General features: G+C 34.1%; 1 protein-coding gene across 21 annotated transcripts in view; it reads right to left on the reverse strand.

Annotated features, from left to right (window-relative positions):
* Window positions 1–20,350, reverse strand: part of LOC127703151 (early endosome antigen 1-like) — a 93,570-nt gene that overhangs the window by 29,745 nt on the left and 43,475 nt on the right. For 17 of the 21 annotated variants that reach the window (XM_052207658.1, XM_052207661.1, XM_052207664.1 and 14 more), the window contains 12 exons: window positions 17,795–17,878; window positions 17,560–17,622; window positions 16,980–17,147; window positions 16,064–16,096; window positions 14,711–14,794; window positions 11,646–11,825; window positions 11,142–11,225; window positions 10,520–10,687; window positions 9,683–9,766; window positions 9,141–9,245; window positions 8,624–8,686; window positions 1,433–1,675 (listed from right to left, as the gene is read on the reverse strand). In XM_052207658.1, coding sequence (XP_052063618.1) covers window positions 1,433–1,675; window positions 8,624–8,686; window positions 9,141–9,245; window positions 9,683–9,766; window positions 10,520–10,687; window positions 11,142–11,225; window positions 11,646–11,825; window positions 14,711–14,794; window positions 16,064–16,096; window positions 16,980–17,147; window positions 17,560–17,622; window positions 17,795–17,878 — 1,359 coding nt within the window. The remainder of the gene's footprint in view (window positions 1–1,432; window positions 1,676–8,623; window positions 8,687–9,140; window positions 9,246–9,682; window positions 9,767–10,519; window positions 10,688–11,141; window positions 11,226–11,645; window positions 11,826–14,710; window positions 14,795–16,063; window positions 16,097–16,979; window positions 17,148–17,559; window positions 17,623–17,794; window positions 17,879–20,350) is intronic. The other 4 variants (XM_052207671.1, XM_052207654.1, XM_052207663.1 and 1 more) reach the window with 1 other exon arrangement.

Below are 20,350 nucleotides of genomic sequence, written 5' to 3' on the forward strand. Positions count from 1 at the left end.
AAGGTACTTGGTGGCAGAGCAATTTATTTTAGCCCTCCCCCTTTTTTAAGTTGGATCAAATAAACATATAATAACAGAAACATATATATGTCTCTGATAATAAGTAGCCAAAAAGAAAGTAAAATTAGTTAAGCATGTAATATATGACCGCCGTTGATGAATGATGGTAAACTTGGAATTGATAGTAAATAGCAAATACAATGTACTCTTTATTTATAGTATATGTATGTTCATAGTATACAGATAAAGCGAAAAAAGATATGTCCTGTCCCCCAAGCACCTATGAACTTGAAGATTCATGAAAACTATGTGTAATTTTAAACGGAAGTCTAGTCTATTACTTAAAAGTCCAACCGATGTCGGAAACAATATCCGGACGCCTTTATTGTCGTTTTTCTCCCAAAATAACCCTAACGGAATAATCATAAGCGAGGATGACAAATGCGACTATGCATGGTACCTATTGGAAACAAAGGCATGATGATTAATTTATTGTGGAAGGAAGAGAAGCGACACACAAAATGAGGTCTTCTCGTTTAATAGTATAGATGCTACATGTATCTGAATGTTGATTTGAGAGTAAGCATGTAATCCTCCGGAATGAGAATGATGTTTATGAGTGCACGTGTGGTTCTGGTGTCTAATGACTTTTGTACAATTATAATGTGTTCTATGATTATTGAAGTACATATAATGATATGTGTGTTTTCATCTTTTACTTCTTTACTAGAAAAAAAAATTTCTGTGTTTAAGTGAATCACGGTTTTCTTTCCATATACAAATAAGATGATGTGGTGTGATCAACTATCCTCATACTTTTTTACGACTGTACTTCGCTCGCCAAGATATTTTACAGCTTTCAATCTAAATTCCTTCTACCCAATAGAAGACATTCATTGCTTATGTTTTAAAATCCTTTATGACTTTTAATTTAATCTATGCTATAGAATTATCTTTGTTTACATAGTCTCTGCAACTTCTCTTTTGTGAAATTATATCAATACAGAAAACGAGTATTCGGGCCACTTATACAAAATTTAATTGAAGCGCTTATGTGCAGCTTAAACCTTAATATGAGTAAGTTTCTGTTAATAGAGTTAAAAAAAAACAAGATATATGGACGAGATTCAAGAAATATTTTGTAAAAGAATTCTTGTGGTAAAATGATTATAAAGTTACTAGAACGTTAATGAAAACAATTTTAAGGTTACGCGCAAACGGCTAAAATACCATTGTACCTTGGTCTTTTCTGACGCCCTGGAAAATTATACAAACACAGTTACAAGTCTATTGGTTATCGTTTTATGAACTACACTAGTTAGTGATCCTTCTGCAGTAATTTCGTCAATTTCTGGGACAGGGCCGTTTTTAACCCTTCGTGGCCCTACTCCTTTATCTTAAGTCAACACAGCTTTAAGCTACAGGTACCCACCTCCTGAGCAGTATCTGACTGTATCCTTTGTAATCTCTCTAGCTCATCATTAAGAGCTGCAATACTGGCCTTCTGTTCCAGAACCTGGACTTGTGTTTCCTTCAACTCACTCTTTGTGATATTGACCTCATCTCGAGACATGTCCAAATCTTGTTGCATTCTATTGACATCCTGGCCATGACTGTTTCTTGCCATTTGCAAGTCTGTTTTCAGTTGCTCAATAGTTCTCATATAATTTTTAACCTGAAACAGTCCAATTTTGTAATTAAATTTTAGGAATATATTTATACCCAAATAGTAAATATACATTTTTAACTATTAACATTTACATTTAAATAAAGTTCAACTTATACTTTATAGGAAAATACCTATTTTCAGAATCGTTATTTCTAAATTTTATCAAATTTTGATTACATTTATGGGTGGACTAAATAAAAGTGGCAACATTTTAATGATCAAAGACAACTTCAGTGTTATAAATGGACATTATGAGATATAAAAGTTCAGAAAATTGAGAAATTTTAAGAATATCTATGACTTTCTATCAAGTATATTTTTATTTGCAATGTACATTATGAGAAAACTGATGAAAAGCAAATACATTGCACACCAAAAGCTTGAGGACTTTTAAATTCATTGCAATACAATTACAGAAATCTGTATAAACTGAATTAAACATTTATTTCTTTCCTCACAATCAGCAATCAAGATTATTTATTTTTCAACTGCACTGTTCTAAACTCAATGACATGATATTTTTTCAAAAATGCAAAACACAATCATTCTAAACTGAAATTAGTAAAAAAACTGAATTAAGGGCATACGATACAGTAGAGATCCCTCGTTGATTTTTTCTTGAAATTTTGGTAGGTCAATTTCGATGTGTACTTTTGAAATATGCAAAGAAAAATATACCTTCATGACTTACTTTTTGAGATAATTTGGTTCGAAATTTGCATATTTGAAGGAAAAACCCTGAAATTTCAAAAATCAGGACTTTTAAGGAAAGTACCAATACTTTTGAACGAACAGTCATAATTTAACCGGGTTTTTTGTAAAATGTTCCCTTGATCCATGGCATCAGCATGCTGTAACAAGTTAACGGTTGAAATAAATAATTATATCCTAAATTCTTTTAATACAAGTGAAACAAGAAATGATTGTAACAGGATGCTGTTACGAAGTCTCCCAAACGAAGCTCCCATAATTCGTAATTCCCAGGGTCGCCTGACATTGGGCAACATCCAGTGAAAATTGGTTTGGTCCAGTAAAGTTATATGCATTAGTGATGCCTGGGGACTAACCTTGTATATCATTCAAATCATCTTGGCATGACAAACCAGAATATATATGGTTTAGGGGTGGGGATCTCGACCATTTACAAGATATTAGAACTTTCTCAAATGGCAAGGGGTGGGGGTGACCGCTGGGGACTAACCCTGTATAACATTTGATGTGCTTTATCATGACAAACCAGAAAATATATGGTTTAGGGGTGGGGATCTCGACCATTTACAAGATATTAGAACTTTCTCAAATGGCAGGGGGTCGGGATGACCCCTGGGGACTTACCCTGTATATCATTCAAACCATCTCAGCATGACAAACCAGAATATATATGGTTTAGGGGTGGGGATCTTGACCACTTAGAAGATATTAGAACTTTCTTAAATGGCAGGGGGAGGGGGTGACCCCTGGGGACTTACCCTGTATAACATCTGATGTGCTTTATCATGACAAACCAGAATATATATGGTTTAGGGGTGGGGATCTCGACCATTTACAAGATATTAGAACTTTCTAAAATGGCAGGGGGTCGGGATGACCCCTGGGGACTAACCCTGTATATCATTCAAACCATCTTAGCATGACAAACCAGAATATATATGGTTTAGGGGTGGGGATCTTGACAACTTAGAAGATATTAGAACTTTCTTAAATGGCAGGGGGTGGGGGTGACCCCTGGGGACTAACCCTGTATTACATTTGATGTACTTTATCATGACAAATAGGAATATATATGGTTTAGGGGTAGGGATCTCAACCATTTAAAAGATATTAGAACTTTCTCAAATGGCAGGGGGTCGGGATGACCCCTGGGGACTAACCCTGTCTATCATTCAAACCATCTTCGCATGACAAACCAGAATATATATGGTTTAGGGGTGGGGATCTTGACCACTTAGAAGATATTAGAACTTTCTTAAATGGCAGGGGGTGGGGGTGACCCCTGGAGACTAACCCTGTATTTCATTTGATGTGCTTTATCATGACAAACCAGAATATATATGGTTTAGGGGTGGGGATCTCGACCATTTACAAGATATTAGAACTTTCTCAAATGGCAAGGGGTGGGGGTGACCGCTGGGGACTAACCCTGTATAACATTTGATGTGCTTTATCATGACAAACCAGAATATATATGGTTTAGGGGTGGGGATCTCGACCATTTACAAGATATTAGAACTTTCTCAAATGGCAGGGGGTCGGGATGACCCCTGGGGACTTACCCTGTATATCATTCAAACCATCTCAGCATGACAAACCAGAATATATATGGTTTAGGGGTGGGGATCTTGACCACTCAGAAGATATTAGAACTTTCTTAAATGGCAGGGGGTGGGGGTGACCCCTGGGGACTTACCCTATATAACATTTGATGTGCTTTATCATGACAAACCAGAATATATATGGTTTAGGGGTGGGGATCTCGACCATTTACAAGATATTAGAACTTTCTAAAATGGCAGGGGGTTGGGATGACCCCTGGGGACTAACCCTGTATATCATTCAAACCATCTTAGCATGACAAACCAGAATATATATGGTTTAGGGGTGGGGATCTTGACAACTTAGAAGATATTAGAACTTTCTTAAATGGCAGGGGGTGGGGGTGACCCCTGGGGACTAACCCTGTATTACATTTGATGTACTTTATCATGACAAACCAGAATATATATGGTTTAGGGGTGGGGATCTCGACCATTTACAAGATATATGAACTTTCTCAAATGACAGGGGGTGGGGATGACCCCTGGGGACTAACCCTGTATATCATTCAAACCATCTTAGCATGACAAACCAAAATATATATGGTTTAGGGGTGGGGATCTTGACCACTTACAAGGTATTAGAACTTTCTTAAATGGCAGGGGGTGGGGGTGACCCCTGGGGACTAACCCTGTATTTCATTTAATGGGCTTCATCATTTAGAACATTTTCAATTAAAAAGTTTGTGTCTATTACGAACGGTTTTCAATTTATAATCATTTGAAAATTTTAAAAAATAAAATCCCATAGGGTTCTATAGTAAAACCCTCTTTTCTTTTTGCCCCTCAAAGTACCCCTTTATAAACCCCATTGCAAAAACAAAACCCTGATTGCACCACTAGACATGTTAGTCTAACATATTGCGAAACCCTAAGTTAATCCGACAAGCGGTTTTGGAGAACGGGTGCGGACAAGTTCAAATTTAAAAGCGGCGGAAGAAGAAGAAGAAGAAGAAGAAGAAGAAGAAGAAGAAGAAGAAGAAGAAGAAGAAGAAGAAGAAGAAGAAGAAGAAGAAGAAGAAGAAGAATAATAATAATAATAATAAGAACTGAGCAAAAACAATAAGTCTTCCCAAACTTCGTTTGGGAGACTTAATAAAGAAGATGAAAATATTTTTGCGTCTACACAGAAGTGCAGAAAAAATTCTATCGTTGATTTTTTCTTAAAATTTTGGCGGAGCGTTCTTGAAACAGAACTTGATTGATTGCAAAAGAAAAAACTGGGGGTCCATGTGCTTGTTTTTTCAATAAAAGCAATAAACCTTAATTTTTATTGGCAAACGGGACGTTTGCCAATAAGGCGCCAAACTACGTTGGAATAAGTTTTATTCGCAACAACGTCGTGAAATCTTTCCCGCCGTTCACTACTACGTTGTCAATTTCAGTGGTAGAGCCAAGGTGTTTTTTTTTAAACCAATGATATTAATCATGAAAATTAATAAAGCTGGCTCCTCGTAAATAGCATCATATTTGCCAAACCTTTATGAATTGTTACGAAACTTGGATAGAAAAAGGATTCTAGTAAATTACTTTTAGAAAAGACATGTTCGGAAACAAAACAGATATATATAATAAAAAAATTAATTTGCATCTCTGCATGTCCGACATTAGTCATACAATTCATGTAGACAACACAGCTTGAACATAGTTTTAATTGTTCAAAAGGCCCCGACATTACAAAATGTGCAACAATTATAAAGTAAGGGGGATGATATAAAAATAAGGACATTTGGTAAGATTGCAAAAGAGACAACTATCAACCATAGTTCAAATGACGAAGATAAACGCTATTAAAGGTAACCCTACGGCCTTCAACACAAAAAAAAAAGAAAAAAAAAGCCACACCGTATAGTCAGCTTTAAAAAGCCCCGACATGAAAATGTGAAATAATTCAAACAAGAAAACTAACGACCTACTCTATAGGCATTACATGAACACAAAATCATACCCACATTAAATCGGGTCAGCTTAGTCCATTACAGTGTAGTACTAGTATAACATTTCATACAGCAGTCGATATAAGAGCATGAAATTTAATGATTCTGTATCAATAGATAAGTTACCAAAGCTTGTCTTCAGGGTATTTTTTTTTATTACGGTACATATAATCATTGAATTACTTGTCTGTATTTTACCTTCAATCTAGGAGTGAGTGCAACCACATTGTTTGTCCGGTCCAACAAATATTTTGTTTCTTATCTGAGAAACTTCTTTACAAAAAGACTTCGTATTGTTCAGTAACTTAACATCAATGAGTTGCAACTCTGGTCTGTCAAATACCTAATTCCTGTGTGCCGATTTTTCTCTCTCAATATGTACATAGAGGATATGCTTAGCACATCAACGGGTGCGTTTTTGTTTTTGGGCTATAATACGGGGCTTATAACTGTGTCATTTTAACTGACAGTTCTTCTTCATACACATATATATTCCACGGGTTAAATCCTAAAAATGTCGTTAAACTCTTTATTGTACCTTTTCAAAGTCAGGAACAGTAAGATGCGTTGTCATTATTTATTACATTTTTTTTGTGAGCCAAATGGTGAAGTTACTATATAAATTACTTATTGTTTTGGTTTTTTTTTTGTGTAGTTGGGTTTTTCTCTCATCGACGTCTTATGTTTTTCTTATCTCTTATTCATTTCCTATATGAAATAACAGACATACAAAGTTAAGAATGTGGATTTGATTTTTTTCCCATTCGAAGTTAATATTGTTGACTTCCTTATTAATGAATAAATATAACAATTCTCGTGATTTGGCCGATTTTCATTGCAGGTATTTTTTTCAATTTCGCGCAATCGGGATTATGACGTCAGTGGATTTTCCGCAAATGTGACTACATCTAAAGCGACGTCGCCAAATGTAATCGTTCTTATTAGAAACATCGCGAAATTACAACGTTCTGATTAACAACGTCGCGAAAACAACACGAAAAGTTTTGAAAACGTTATTATCTGCCCCTGCTACTGTATCGTATGCCCTTAAGCAAGTGAAGTTATACTCTGAAATTAGAATTCCATGCTTTTGAACTTCAAAATAAACCTCTTTTCATGCTATGATGTATTATGTCCTCTATTTAATTTTTTTTTAAAAAGATATCTCTCTAAAATATCTCTAAAAATCAAATTAAAATTTTGAAACAGATATCCTTTCAGCAATATCCCTAAAATCAAATCAAAATTTCACCAACCAAACCAAAAATAAAACAGAAAACCTCATGCAAAACAGAAATTATAAAAAGCCTTGGTGTATTACCAGGATTTCCAGGGAGACAACTCTAAGCTAACATTCTCATTCCCTGCCTCATGCAGATAAGAGAGCTGTTAAAGAGTTACCTGTTTGTCAATTTCACAAAGTACCAGAAAACATCAAAGTCATTTTGAACTACTTAAAACATCTAAACAACTCTGTTACAAACATTTCTGGTGTTTACTTATACGTTAAACTGGTATGTTGATTAATATGAATTTGCCCTTTTAAATCATCTTCACAAAATTTTATGGTTATTGATATTATAAGATGTTGATATGTGTCTTTAAAGTTTGTCCAGTTGGAATGGGAATCAAAGATCTTAAAGTCTCATGTTGAGAGTACCACACTCTTTGTATGTAAAAGAAATCTTACAATAACTCTTCGAGATTTATATATGTGACCTCTTGCAAGGCAATATTTTAAACCCTTCCCACCATACCCTTTTTTCAGTGAGTCCAAATTTCCAACCCTATTTCACAGAGGTCAAACTTTCAAGACATACCGAACTGGTATATTGTTGTTTAGTTGTTTTCATCCTGAATAAGCATGACATATATGCCAATAAACATCAAGTAGACAACAATTAATCAATCTATAATGTTAACTTATCCTGGTTAAGAAACAGGATGAGGGTGTCTCAATGTATAAATTTGATTTTTTTTAAATGTTTTTCGTCGTAAATTCAAAGAAAAAATAAATATCCTCCAAAATTTTTTTATTTCAAAACATAACATGGATATATAATATATAAATAAGTCCCCAAAATAATAATAAGGCGTATACTGTAAATAGTTTAACAAAAGCTATCATCTTTGGTATAGGGAAAGATGACAATATGACTGAGATAAGTTCTGGTCCTTTGTGTCTTTTGAAATGGTCCCTACATCAAACAGAAAAATCTGTTCAGTCTTTGTCATTTATATGCTTGTTTCACTATTCTAAGAAAGAAAAAGACCAAAAACTTTCTTAAGACTCAGATAGTTGCAAGGTCTTGTTGCCATAATTAGCTGTGATTTTTCTTGAAAATAAAACCATGTGAAAAAAAAAAGAAAATGTCAAAAACAATTAAATTTTTGGCAATAAATACTTGAAGAGAAAAAATCATTAAGGAGGGGATGTGTTTAATCATCTTCTGTACGGGTCTTTGAAACTAAAATCATCAATAAATCAATAAAGTATTTAAATATTTAACAAAAAATACATACTACCAATCTGTTCTTTTCTGTCTATTCATACATTCATGAAATCAAAAAATGAATTACTTGTATTTGTTAAATTGCCCTTTTCCGCTGCAAATGTTTAGAAGAATGTTTGTCCTTAAATACTGGTTCAATCTTATCTATATCTATTTGAACTGAAATATATAATAACTGAAGATAATTCCTACCTCAGAGAGCTGGATTTCTTGATCATGTTGTAGATTCTGGATTGTTTTACCATCACTTGATAGCTGTAATATTTTATTTATACTGTTTAGTTCTGTTTATCAGTAAATTTTCTTTAAGCCAGGAACAAACATTCTAATTTTTCATATATGTGTTCTACAATATTTGCATTCTGGCATCTCATTTTTGTGGTTCAGAAATAGATTACTTTTTTAGAATAGACTATAATTATGTTTCCACAAAGCCTAGAATAGACTATAAATTATGTTTCCACAATTTATATATTTAAAATCAATATCATTTCTTATGAAGTTTAGCATTGGAAACTGATTCCCTTTATCATAATCTACACAAGTATTCAAAATATGTTGCCATGTGACAATTAATTCAAATATTTAAACAAAACTAGACAATAACATTTCTTCCCAAGTGGCTCCTCATTGCAAAACACCAACTGAGCTTTCCGTTTGCTTTAAAACATCAATGATTTCAGAATATATCAAAATTATAAAGCTTTACCCTCTGTTCATCTTCATCAATTCTGGCATTTAGATTCCTCATTTCTTGTTGGTATTCTTTGATTTTGTTATTCAATCTGATTACTTCATCTTCTCTAATGTTCAACTATTGGAAAAAACAACATGTATCAAGCTCTACATTTCGACAAATTAACAGTACTAGTCATCATAATGATAACTAAGTTCAGAAATTTTTTGATGCATTTATTATTGCATATGTTGAACAAAGAACAAAAAGTAAGATCAATTATTGTGATTCCAGGGCATACAATTAATGCTGGCAAAATATCTGAATTAACAGTAAATGTCTTAGATTAGAGAGTTATACAACTTTTACTACTGCATCATAAATCAAATTAATATTGCCGGTCATTATTGTCTCCTTCTTAAAATGTTAAACTGATGTTTAGCCCTAAAATATATTTTTCAGATGAATTCATCATCTCTTTAAATGGAAAGTGCTCTACCAACCCATCTTAATTTCTTTAATAAATTATTAAATGCACCAATCTGAGATTTTCAAAAAGAAATTTAATGGCTTACCTCTTCCATACAACCAGTATATTTTTCTTGGGATGTGTCCAAGTCTGACTGTAACTTCAGGATCACTTGATCTCTGCTGGCAACCTGAAAAACATGTAACTATTGTGTAACTTTAATTATGAAATTAAGAGAGCTTCGCAACAACAATTTTACTTAAATAACAGGGAAACAAGAATGTGTCCATAGTACACAGATGCCCCACTCACACTATCATTTTTTATGTTCATTGGACCGTGAAATTGCGGTCAAAACTCTAATTTTTCGGCATTAAAATTAGAAAGATCATATCATAGGGAACATGTGTACCAAGTTTCAAGTTGATAGGACTTCAACTTCATAAAAAATTTAACCAAAAACTTTAACCTGAAGCGGGACAGGCGGATGGGCGAACGGACGCAGACCAAAAAACATAATGCCCCTCAGTGGGATATAAAAATAGGGATTGAATGAAATGGCTGTAAACTTAAATGACCTCTGACTGGAAAATCCATTTATTCAAACCTAAATTCTTTTAATCACATCCTCATTACTTAATTTTCATTTTGAAAATCAGTAAAATCCAAGATGATGTGTGCTTATGCATACAGGTTAAACCCACTGTTTTTCATTATTTTTTTCAAACTAAAATTCTCCATTGCCAAATTTAAATCTGGACAAGGTATACTGTCCTATGGTAAATTTCACTACATCCAATCAAACCACTTAAGGAGTGTGGAAAAACATGGTAATTTCAACATATCCCAATAAATGAAAATTCTTCACTTTTATCATTTTCTGAATTTTTAACAACTCCCATCACAATTATCCTCCTGCGGTTTCTTTGACGAGTTAGTTTACCTCTTTCTGACATGTCCTGTGTTTTTCCTGTGATATAGTAAGTTCTAACTCCATCTGATTGACCTGTTCTGTGAGATGACCACACTCCTGACCACTCTGTTGATTATTATTATTTAACTGAGAATTCTCAGCCTTCAGATTCTGTATGTCATCTTCTGCCTTCACCATCTGAAATTATAAACAATCTTGCTTAGAAATTGCTTGAATTTCCCCAGTAAATCTCAACTGTCTACATAGGAAGTTACCACAAATATTAGATGAATGCAAAATGGTATACTGTGTGATGATACAATGATTTCTTTGCTCAGGGTGGGATTAGCAATTAAATTGTCTTTCTATGTGACAACACTGGGAAAAGGTTCAATAAAAGTTTGGATAAAACATAGCAAGAATTTCAGGTCCATATACATGTAATTGAATAAGATAATACACACTGAAAGTAAAAAAGCACATGTGCATGGCTGTACAGTGACCTACAATTGCTAACATCCCAGTCATTTGAACCCTGGTCAATAATTGTTCTCATTGGCAATCATACCACATCCCCTTATTTCAATATACATGTATTTGTAAAACCTGTGTGTGCCTAATCCATCAGTTAGAAATGAAAGAAAATACTAACCTCATTGTAACAGGAGCTATATTGTGCCTGGGACTCCATCAAATCTTCTTGTAACTGTTTGATAGTTCCATCTCTCCTTCTCACCTGAAAATTACCAAAATCCATGATGTCTACTTCATCCATGTCAATAAATCAAGACATGTTAACTGTGATTTATATAACTTAAGCTTATGGTTTTAACTATGTTAAGATAATTGAAATTTAATATACACTTATTTAAGTTCTTCAATCTAATATTAACACTTTAAATACTATTTAATCCTATTTCATGCTCATTGATTTTAATTTATACAAAGGAGTGCACATATGCACTTTCTTTTATATTGCAGTCTACATATCAATTAATTATAGTAAGTCATTGTATGTATACTTTATATTAGGAATAATATAAGAATGTAAGTAAGCAATAGATACAAGTATACAGTTTTATAGATTCTCGATACTGTTGTTACAATTTCATCTGCACATATCTAATGTTCAAACCAGTAAGATAACTGTACTTACTTCTTCGTCAGACTGCTTCTTTATTTTATCTAAATCAACATGAGTCCTGGTCAAAGCATCTTGAAGTTTCTTTACGGTTTCACTTGTTTTCTGGATTTCTGTTAATTTATCTTGATGTTTTGCTTTCAACTTTCCAATTTCAGAATTTAACTTTTGGATGGTTTCATCTCTCACAATCATCTGTAATAAAAGAAAGACTTTCAAATATGTCCCGAACAGGAAATAACAAATCAAACACTAATACAACCTCATTTGTAAGGCCACTCCTGATGGGACACAGCTTATATCTAGTAAGTAACTTATTGATGTTGCAAGAGTATGATAAATAAAAGATGTAGGACATAACCAATGAGGCAGTAAACTCATATGCCTTGCACTACTTTCTGCAACTTGTGTATTTTAAAAATAAAATGGTTTTATTAACACGTATTGCTAAACACATGCACATCATTATGCAACATTAATATCTGGCTGTATATAACAAGAAATGATTGTAACAGGATGCTGTTACGAAGTCTCCCAAACGAAGCTCCCATAATTCGTAATTCCCAGGGTCGCCTGACATTGGGCAACGTCCAGTGAAAATTGGTTTGGTCCAGTAAAGTTATATGCATTAGTGATGCCTGGGGACTAACCTTGTATATCATTCAAATCATCTTGGCATGACAAACCAGAATATATATGGTTTAGGGGTGGGGATCTCAACCATTTACAAGATACTAGAATATTGGGGGTGGGGAGGAACCCCTGGGGACTGGCCCTATACGTCATTCAAATGTTCATTACATGACGAACAGGAATATATATGGTTTAGGGGTGGCGATCTCAACCATTTACAAGATATTAGAACATTGGGGGTGGGGGGAACCCCTGGGGACTGACCGTATACGTCATTCAAATGTTCGAGACATGACAAATAGGAATATATATGGTTTAGGGGTGGGGATCTCAACCATTTACAAGATATTAGAACTTTCTCAAATGGCAGGGGGTCGGGATGACCCCATGGGACTAACCCTGTCTATCATTCAAACCATCTTCGCATGACAAACCAGAACATATATGGTTTAGGGGGTGGGGATCTTGACCACTTAGAAGATATTAGAACTTTCTTAAATGGCAGGGGGTGGGGGTGACCCCTGGAGACTAACCCTGTATTTCATTTGATGTGCTTTATCATGACAAACCAGAATATATATGGTTTAGGGGTGGGGATCTCGACCATTTACAAGATATTAGAACTTTCTCAAATGGCAAGGGGTGGGGGTGACCGCTGGGGACTAACGCTGTATAACATTTGATGTGCTTTATCATGACAAACCAGAATATATATGGTTTAGGGGTGGGGATCTCGACCATTTACAAGATATTAGAACTTTCTCAAATGGCAGGGGGTCGGGATGACCCCTGGGGACCTACCCTGTATATCATTCAAACCATCTCAGCATGACAAACCAGAATATATATGGTTTAGGGGTGGGGATCTTGACCACTTAGCAGATATTAGAACTTTCTTAAATGGCAGGGGGTGGGGGTGACCCCTGGGGACTTACCCTGTATAACATTTGATGTGCTTTATCAAGACAAACCAGAATATGTATGGTTTAGGGGTGGGGATCTCGACCATTTACAAGATATTAGAACTTTCTTAAATGGCAGGGGGTGGGGGTGACCCCTGGAGACTAACCCTGTATTTCATTTGATGTGCTTTGTCATGACAAACCAGAATATATATGGTTTAGGGGTGGGGATCTCGACCATTTACAAGATATTAGAACTTTCTCAAATGGCAAGGGGTGGGGGTGACCGCTGGGGACTAACCCTGTATAACATTTGATGTGCTTTATCATGACAAACCAGAATATATATGGTTTAGGGGTGGGGATCTCGACCATTTACAAGATATTAGAACTTTCTCAAATGGCAGGGGGTCGGGATGACCCCTGGGGACTTACCCTGTATATCATTCAAACCATCTCAGCATGACAAACCAGAATATATATGGTTTAGGGGTGGGGATCTTGACAACTTAGAAGATATTAGAACTTTCTTAAATGGCAGGGGGTGGGGGTGACCCCTGGGGACTAACCCTGTATTACATTTGATGTGCTTTATCATGACAAACCAGAATATATATGGTTTAGGGGTGGGGATCTCGACCATTGACAAGATATTAGAACTTTCTCAAATGACAGGGGGTGGGGATGACCCCTGGGGACTAACCCTGTATATTATTCAAACCATCTTAGCATGACAAACCAGAATATATATGGTTTAGGGGTGGGGATCTTGACCACTTACAAGGTATTAGAACTTTCTTAAATGGCAGGGGGTGGGGGTGACCCCTGGGGACTAACCCTGTATTTCATTTAATGGGCTTTATCATTTAGAACATTTTCAATTAAAAAGTTTGTGTCTATCACGAACGGTTTTCAATTTATAATCATTTGAAAATTTTAAAAAATAAAATCCCATAGGGTTCTATAGTAAAACCCTCTTTCCTTTTTGCCCCTCAAAGTACCCCTTTATAAACCCCATTGCAAAAACAAAACCCTGATTGCACCACTAGACATGTTAGTCTAACATATTATGAAACCCTAAGTTAATCCGACAAGTGGTTTTGGAGAACAGGTGCGGACAAGTTCAAATTTAAAAGCGGCGGAAGAAGAAGAAGAAGAAGAAGAAGAAGAAGAAGAAGAAGAAGAATAATAATAATAATAAGAACTGAGCAAAAACAATAAGTCTTCCCAAACTTCGTTTGGGAGACTTAATTAATAAACTGAGATATGGATATGGTATAAAGAATTTTTACCCAACTGCACTGTTTTGTTTACTACAAGAGTTCGGAAAATTGGCTAAATAAACTAGATAAAAGGTGGTGACAACATGGTTTCAATTTCACGGTGAGCAAAAACATGTCCTACTACTTCTTAAGATTTTACTTAAAATTGAATCCCTTCTCTTTACTTTGCAACAAAAGTCAATCTCTTTCATAGATTTCACAAGTTTCCACTGCTTTTCTAGAATAAGATCGAATAAGTTATCATCAGAATTGTCTAACTTACCTTGCCTCCCATATCTTTCCTCTGTTTCTGAAGACCATCAATATCTCCTTTAAGTTGCTGAATTAACTCATCTTTTGTTGTATTCTAAAAATGCATAAATATATACAAGTTAATTATATAAAGTAAACAAACCTTTAAACCATCTTAATCTCATGTAGTTATAATTTGACTGAATTCTAGCAGTAATTTTCTTGGATTAATTAAAGACTCATACCAACTCTTTGTGACATTTGATTTCTATAACAAGAATGTGTTTTTGTTAAAGCAAATAGTAAGCACGGATGCCCCACTCTCACTATCATTTTCTATGTTCAGTGGACCGTGAAATTGGGGTCAAACTCTAATTTGGCATTAAAATTAGAAAGATCATATCATAGGGAACATGTGTACAAATTAACTAAGTTTCAAGTTGATTGGACTTCAACTTCATCAAAAACTACCTTGACCAAAAACTTTAACCTGAAGCGGGACAGATGGACGGATGGACAGAAAAACATAATGCCCCTAGGTGAGGCATAAAAAAATGTCATTCACTAGCACTTTAGCTTCTGGTTCAACCTAAATTCCTTATAAATTTATTTTTTTTTCTTTAAAGCCATCAACTTTCACTGACTAAAATGTTATCTTCTCCATTAATTTTCATCTATTCAGATGAACTTACATGTGACATTAATATTCAGTATATAAAGGCCACAAAAGATTTTTCAAACAATCACAAAATAACATTTAACAACAATTAAAATTTGCTTTAACAAAATTGCATCAATTATGGATACTGACAATACCTTTCCATTCCTTTAATTAAGAAATAGAATAAATAAACATCACAAACTATTATTGTATAGCAAAAAATGTGAAATTACATGAGAGTATTTTTAAATTACATTATAATCAACTACTGAAAAGGTATACTGCAGGCTGAATTTTGATATACTTTTAAGCAAACAAAAGTATTGCTATACAATAATATATATATTTTTTTTAAACTTTCAAAATAAAAAGCAATCTTTGTACGTCATAGGATGGCAAATATTAATTTATATGAAGCGAGGAATTGTTAGATCCAGGAAGTACATATTAAACAGAAAAACCTTTTAACAGAAACGAATTCAGATATTTTTAAGTATTTTTCTATTATCATTATTTTTTCTAAAAGAATTATTTGTCATCTACTCATTTCAGTAAAATTTTTAATAACTAATCAAGTTGGTGCTATTTCATTAAAGTGTGCATGGTCGGATAAGATATTACAAATTTATCAAAAATATGAAAATAGCGGAGTACAATATAAGAATAACAAGATACAGTATAAAATCTGTACATAGAAAGCTAGAAACTGGACCAACATCTTACCTCTATTTCTAAGCCAGTTACCCTGACAGGTACCTGTTTGTACATGTATGGTTATAACTTTAATTCTTTATTTCATGAACAGTTACTAAACTTTGCAGCATTACAACTAACAACTATTCATTATTCATGCATTTTCAGGGCTTGTAATTTAGATTTATAACTATTTCCGTTTGTACCGATACAACTATAACAGTTTTTAAATTAAATAATTTCAAGGCCAGCTACCTTAATCAGGAACAGCTTATACTTCCTTCAAGTTCAACAAAGGCCATTTTAGTAGTACTCAACTTCAAAGGTACACCGATACCAATAACATCCTAAAGGGTCATATTTTTTGTGCCGGCAGATTGTTAAAAAATCACTGCTAAAAGAAACTGCATTAATTTGATTACTTTTTGATACTACATTTGAACATATATTTCTACTGTTCAGGAGCAAGACGGGAAAACACTTATATCAAGACTAGTCCTGATACAGAATAGGAATTAAGAACATACTACATGTGTATAGTCACAAACTTCATCATGTATAATTACATGAAATGCTATCCAACACCTCCACCGTCAGAACTCTAGGAATACACATAAGCAATCCAACATATTCACTGACAGGAACACATGAGCAATCCAAAATAATCACTGACAGGAACACATAAGCAATCCAACATATTCACTGACAGGAACACATAAGCAATCCAACATATTCACCGACAGGAACACATAAGCAATCAAACATATTCACTGACAGGAACACATAAGCAATTCAACATATTCACTGACAGTAACACATAAGCAAAAGACCCATTTCCATTTTCATCAGATATTTTCTTCTTTACAGAATCAAATTCTTAAAACAACTTTTAAAATAAAAATTCTTAATAGTACTTTCATTCTCACATTACTAAAGTATAACTTACGTTCTGGTGAAGCTTGTCAGCCTGTGACTGTACAGAGGCAAGCTCTACATTCAGTTCCCGTACTTGATCTTCAAGTTTCTGAATTTCATCGAACTGATGAGAAGTTCTTTTCTTGGCCTCGTCCAGTTGACGTTCCAAATTACTGATCATGCCTGATTTGGTGTCAACCTAAAACATCAAATGGCATTTTGAATGAAAAGAATTTAAAAGTGAACTTATTGTCATGTACATAGGAACACTTAGAACAGGTATTAGTTTTTGCAATCTAAGTACAGAAACTAAATTAATTCATACTCAAAGCAAGGCAATTGCATTTAAATTATTTAGGGCAGTTCAAAAATTTATCGGGTGGGGGATGGGAGGCACTCAAATTAATTAAATATGGGTGGTTGCATTTTCCTTAGAATTTTATAGGAATTATAAGTAAAATGGAAAATTTTATTTTATGGGAGGTCATGGTCTTAAACAAGTGCCTTTAATTGACTGACATACATTATACATGGTAATTTTGCAAACTAATAATTTAAAAAGTAAACTGCATTAACTTATACATGCTAAGTAAAAAACTTGTTAATCTTACCTCAGCCTGTGTTGTTCTGAACCTTTGCTTAAGCTGGTCCAATTCTCTTTCTAACTGGTTCACCTAATAAAATATTTATATTCAAAACATCAACAAATATACAAATTTATGTTTTATATCAAGAAATATTTTTCCCATAAGTAATTTTATTTCATTTTTGTTTATCAAAGAGTTTTTTTAATATAAACATCAAAATATGCTACCAAATACTGAATATTTTCAACTGTTGAATTACCTTCTCAGCAAATTTACTGTTCGACTCTTGAAGTGAAACATGCTCCATCTTTAACCTTTTGATTGCATCCTCTCTTCTCTTTACCTAAAACAGAGTACAAGTTATCATTACTGCATGGTTTGTATTTTACAAGTACTTATAACATGTTTGTGAATATTAAAAGTCTGACAATATAACCATGTAACAAGAAACATTTTTGAATTTATATTACATAAAACATTATAACCACCATACATATTTTCAAACTATTTTGTATGCATGCATTCAACATTCCTATTGAAACCCCACTTCTTCCTAGAAAGCAAAAACCAAATAGAGAGTATTCATTGAGTAAAAACATTTAAAAAATATATATGATTTTATTTTTTGAAGTAGTGCAGTAAAATTATCAATTAACATCAACCTATCAGATGCCCTTTGTTGAAAACTTAAAAAAACTAGAGGCTCTAAAGAGCCTGTGTCGCTCACCTTGGTCTATGTGAATATTAAATAAAGGACGCAGATGGATTCATGACAAAATTGTGTTTTGGTGATGGTGATGTGTTTGTACATCTTAATTTACTGAACATTTTTCCTGCTTACAATTATCTCTATCTATAATTAACTTGGCCCAGTAGTTTCAGAGGAGAAGATTTTTGTAAAAGATTACTAAGATTTACGAAAAAATGGTTAAAAATTGACTATAAAGGGCAATAACTCCTAAAGGGGTCAACTGACAATTTCGGTCATGTTGACTTATTTGTAGATCTTACTTTGCCGACATTTATTGTTTTTTACAGTTTATCTCTATCTATAATAATATTCAAGATAATAACCAAAAACAGCAAAATTACCTTAAAATTACCAATTCAAAGGCAGCAACCCAACAACGGGTTGTCCGATTCATCTGAAAATTTCAGGGCAGATAGATCTTGACCTGATAAACAATTTTACTTCATGTCAGATTTGCTTTAAATGCTTTGGTTTTTGAGTTAAAAGCCAAAAACTGAATTTTACCCCTATGTTCTATTTTTAGCCGTGGCGGCCATCTTGGTTGGTTGACCAGGTCACGCCACACATTTTTAAAACTAGATAACCAAAGATGATTGTGGTCAAGTTTGGTTTAATTTGGCCACGTAGTTTCAGAGGAGAAGATTTTTGTAAAAGATTACTGAGATTTACAAAAAATTGTTAAAAATTGACTATAAAGGGCAATAACTCCTAAAGGGGTCAACTGACCATTTCAGTCATGTTGACTTATTTGTTAATCTTACGTTGCTGAACATTATTGCTGTTTACAGTTTATCTCTATCTATAATAATATTCAAGATAATAACCAAAAACAGCAAAATTTCCTTAAAATTACCAATTCAGGGGCAGCAACCCAACAACAGGTTGTTCGATTCATCTGAAAATTTCAGGGCAGATAGATCTTGACCTGATAAACAATTTTACTTCATGTCAGATTTGCTCTAAATGCTTTGGTTTTTGAGTTATAAGCCAAAAACTGCATTTTACCCCTATGTTTTATTTTTAGCTGTGGCCGCCATCTTGGTTGGTTGGCCGGGTCACGCCACACATTTTTTAAACTAGATACCCCAATGATGATTGTGGCCAAGTTTGGTTTAGTTTGGCCCAGTTGTTTCAGAGGAGAAGATTTTTGTAAAAGATAACTAAGATTTACGAAAAATGGTTAAAAATTGACTATAAAGGGCAATTACTCCTAAAGGGGTCAACTGACCATTTCGGTTATATTGACTTATTTGTAAATCTTACTTTGCTGAACATTATTGCTGTTTACAGTTTATCTCTATCTATAATAATATTCAAGATAATAACCAAAAACAGCAAAATTTCCTTAAAATTACCAATTCAGGGGCAGCAACCCAATAACGGGTTGTCCGATTCATCTGAAAATTTCAGGGGAGATAGATCTTGACCTGATGAACAATTTTACCCATGTCAGATTTGCTCTTAATGCTTTGGTTTTTGAGTTATAAGCTAAAAACTGCATTTTACCCCTATGTTCTATTTTTAGCCGTGGCGGCCATCTTGGTTGGTTGACCAGGTCACGCCACACATTTTTAAAACTAGATACCCCAATGATGATTGTGGCCAAGTTTGGTTAAATTTGGCCCAGTAGTTTCAGAGGAGAAGATTTTTGTAAAAGTTTACGGACGACGGACGACGGACGACGGACGCAAAGTGATGAGAAAAGCTCACTTGACCTTTCAGGTCAGGTGAGCTAAAAATTGGAAGTTGACGATGGATTTGATTGAAATATATTTACTGACTTCCAGAAAGAACAAACAAGTGAAACTGCGAGCAATTTCTCACTGATGATATCCCCGCCCAAATACTTAATGGTAAACAGGAAGTTGTTGAGTGATGAATCTGAAAATGCATCACACGGTATAGCTGACTTATATAAACCCTGAAACCAAAATTCATAAATCTTTATGATGTAGTTCCTGAGAAAGATGCAACGAAAAATATTCATGGGACGGATGGATGGACAGACAGAGGTAAAACAGTATACCCCCACTTTTTTAAAGCGGGGGTATAATAAATCATTCT

This window comes from Mytilus californianus, unplaced genomic scaffold (genome assembly GCF_021869535.1).
Source record: "Mytilus californianus isolate M0D057914Y unplaced genomic scaffold, xbMytCali1.0.p SCAF_5, whole genome shotgun sequence".
In the NCBI taxonomy this organism is placed as follows: Eukaryota; Metazoa; Mollusca; class Bivalvia; order Mytilida; family Mytilidae; genus Mytilus; species Mytilus californianus.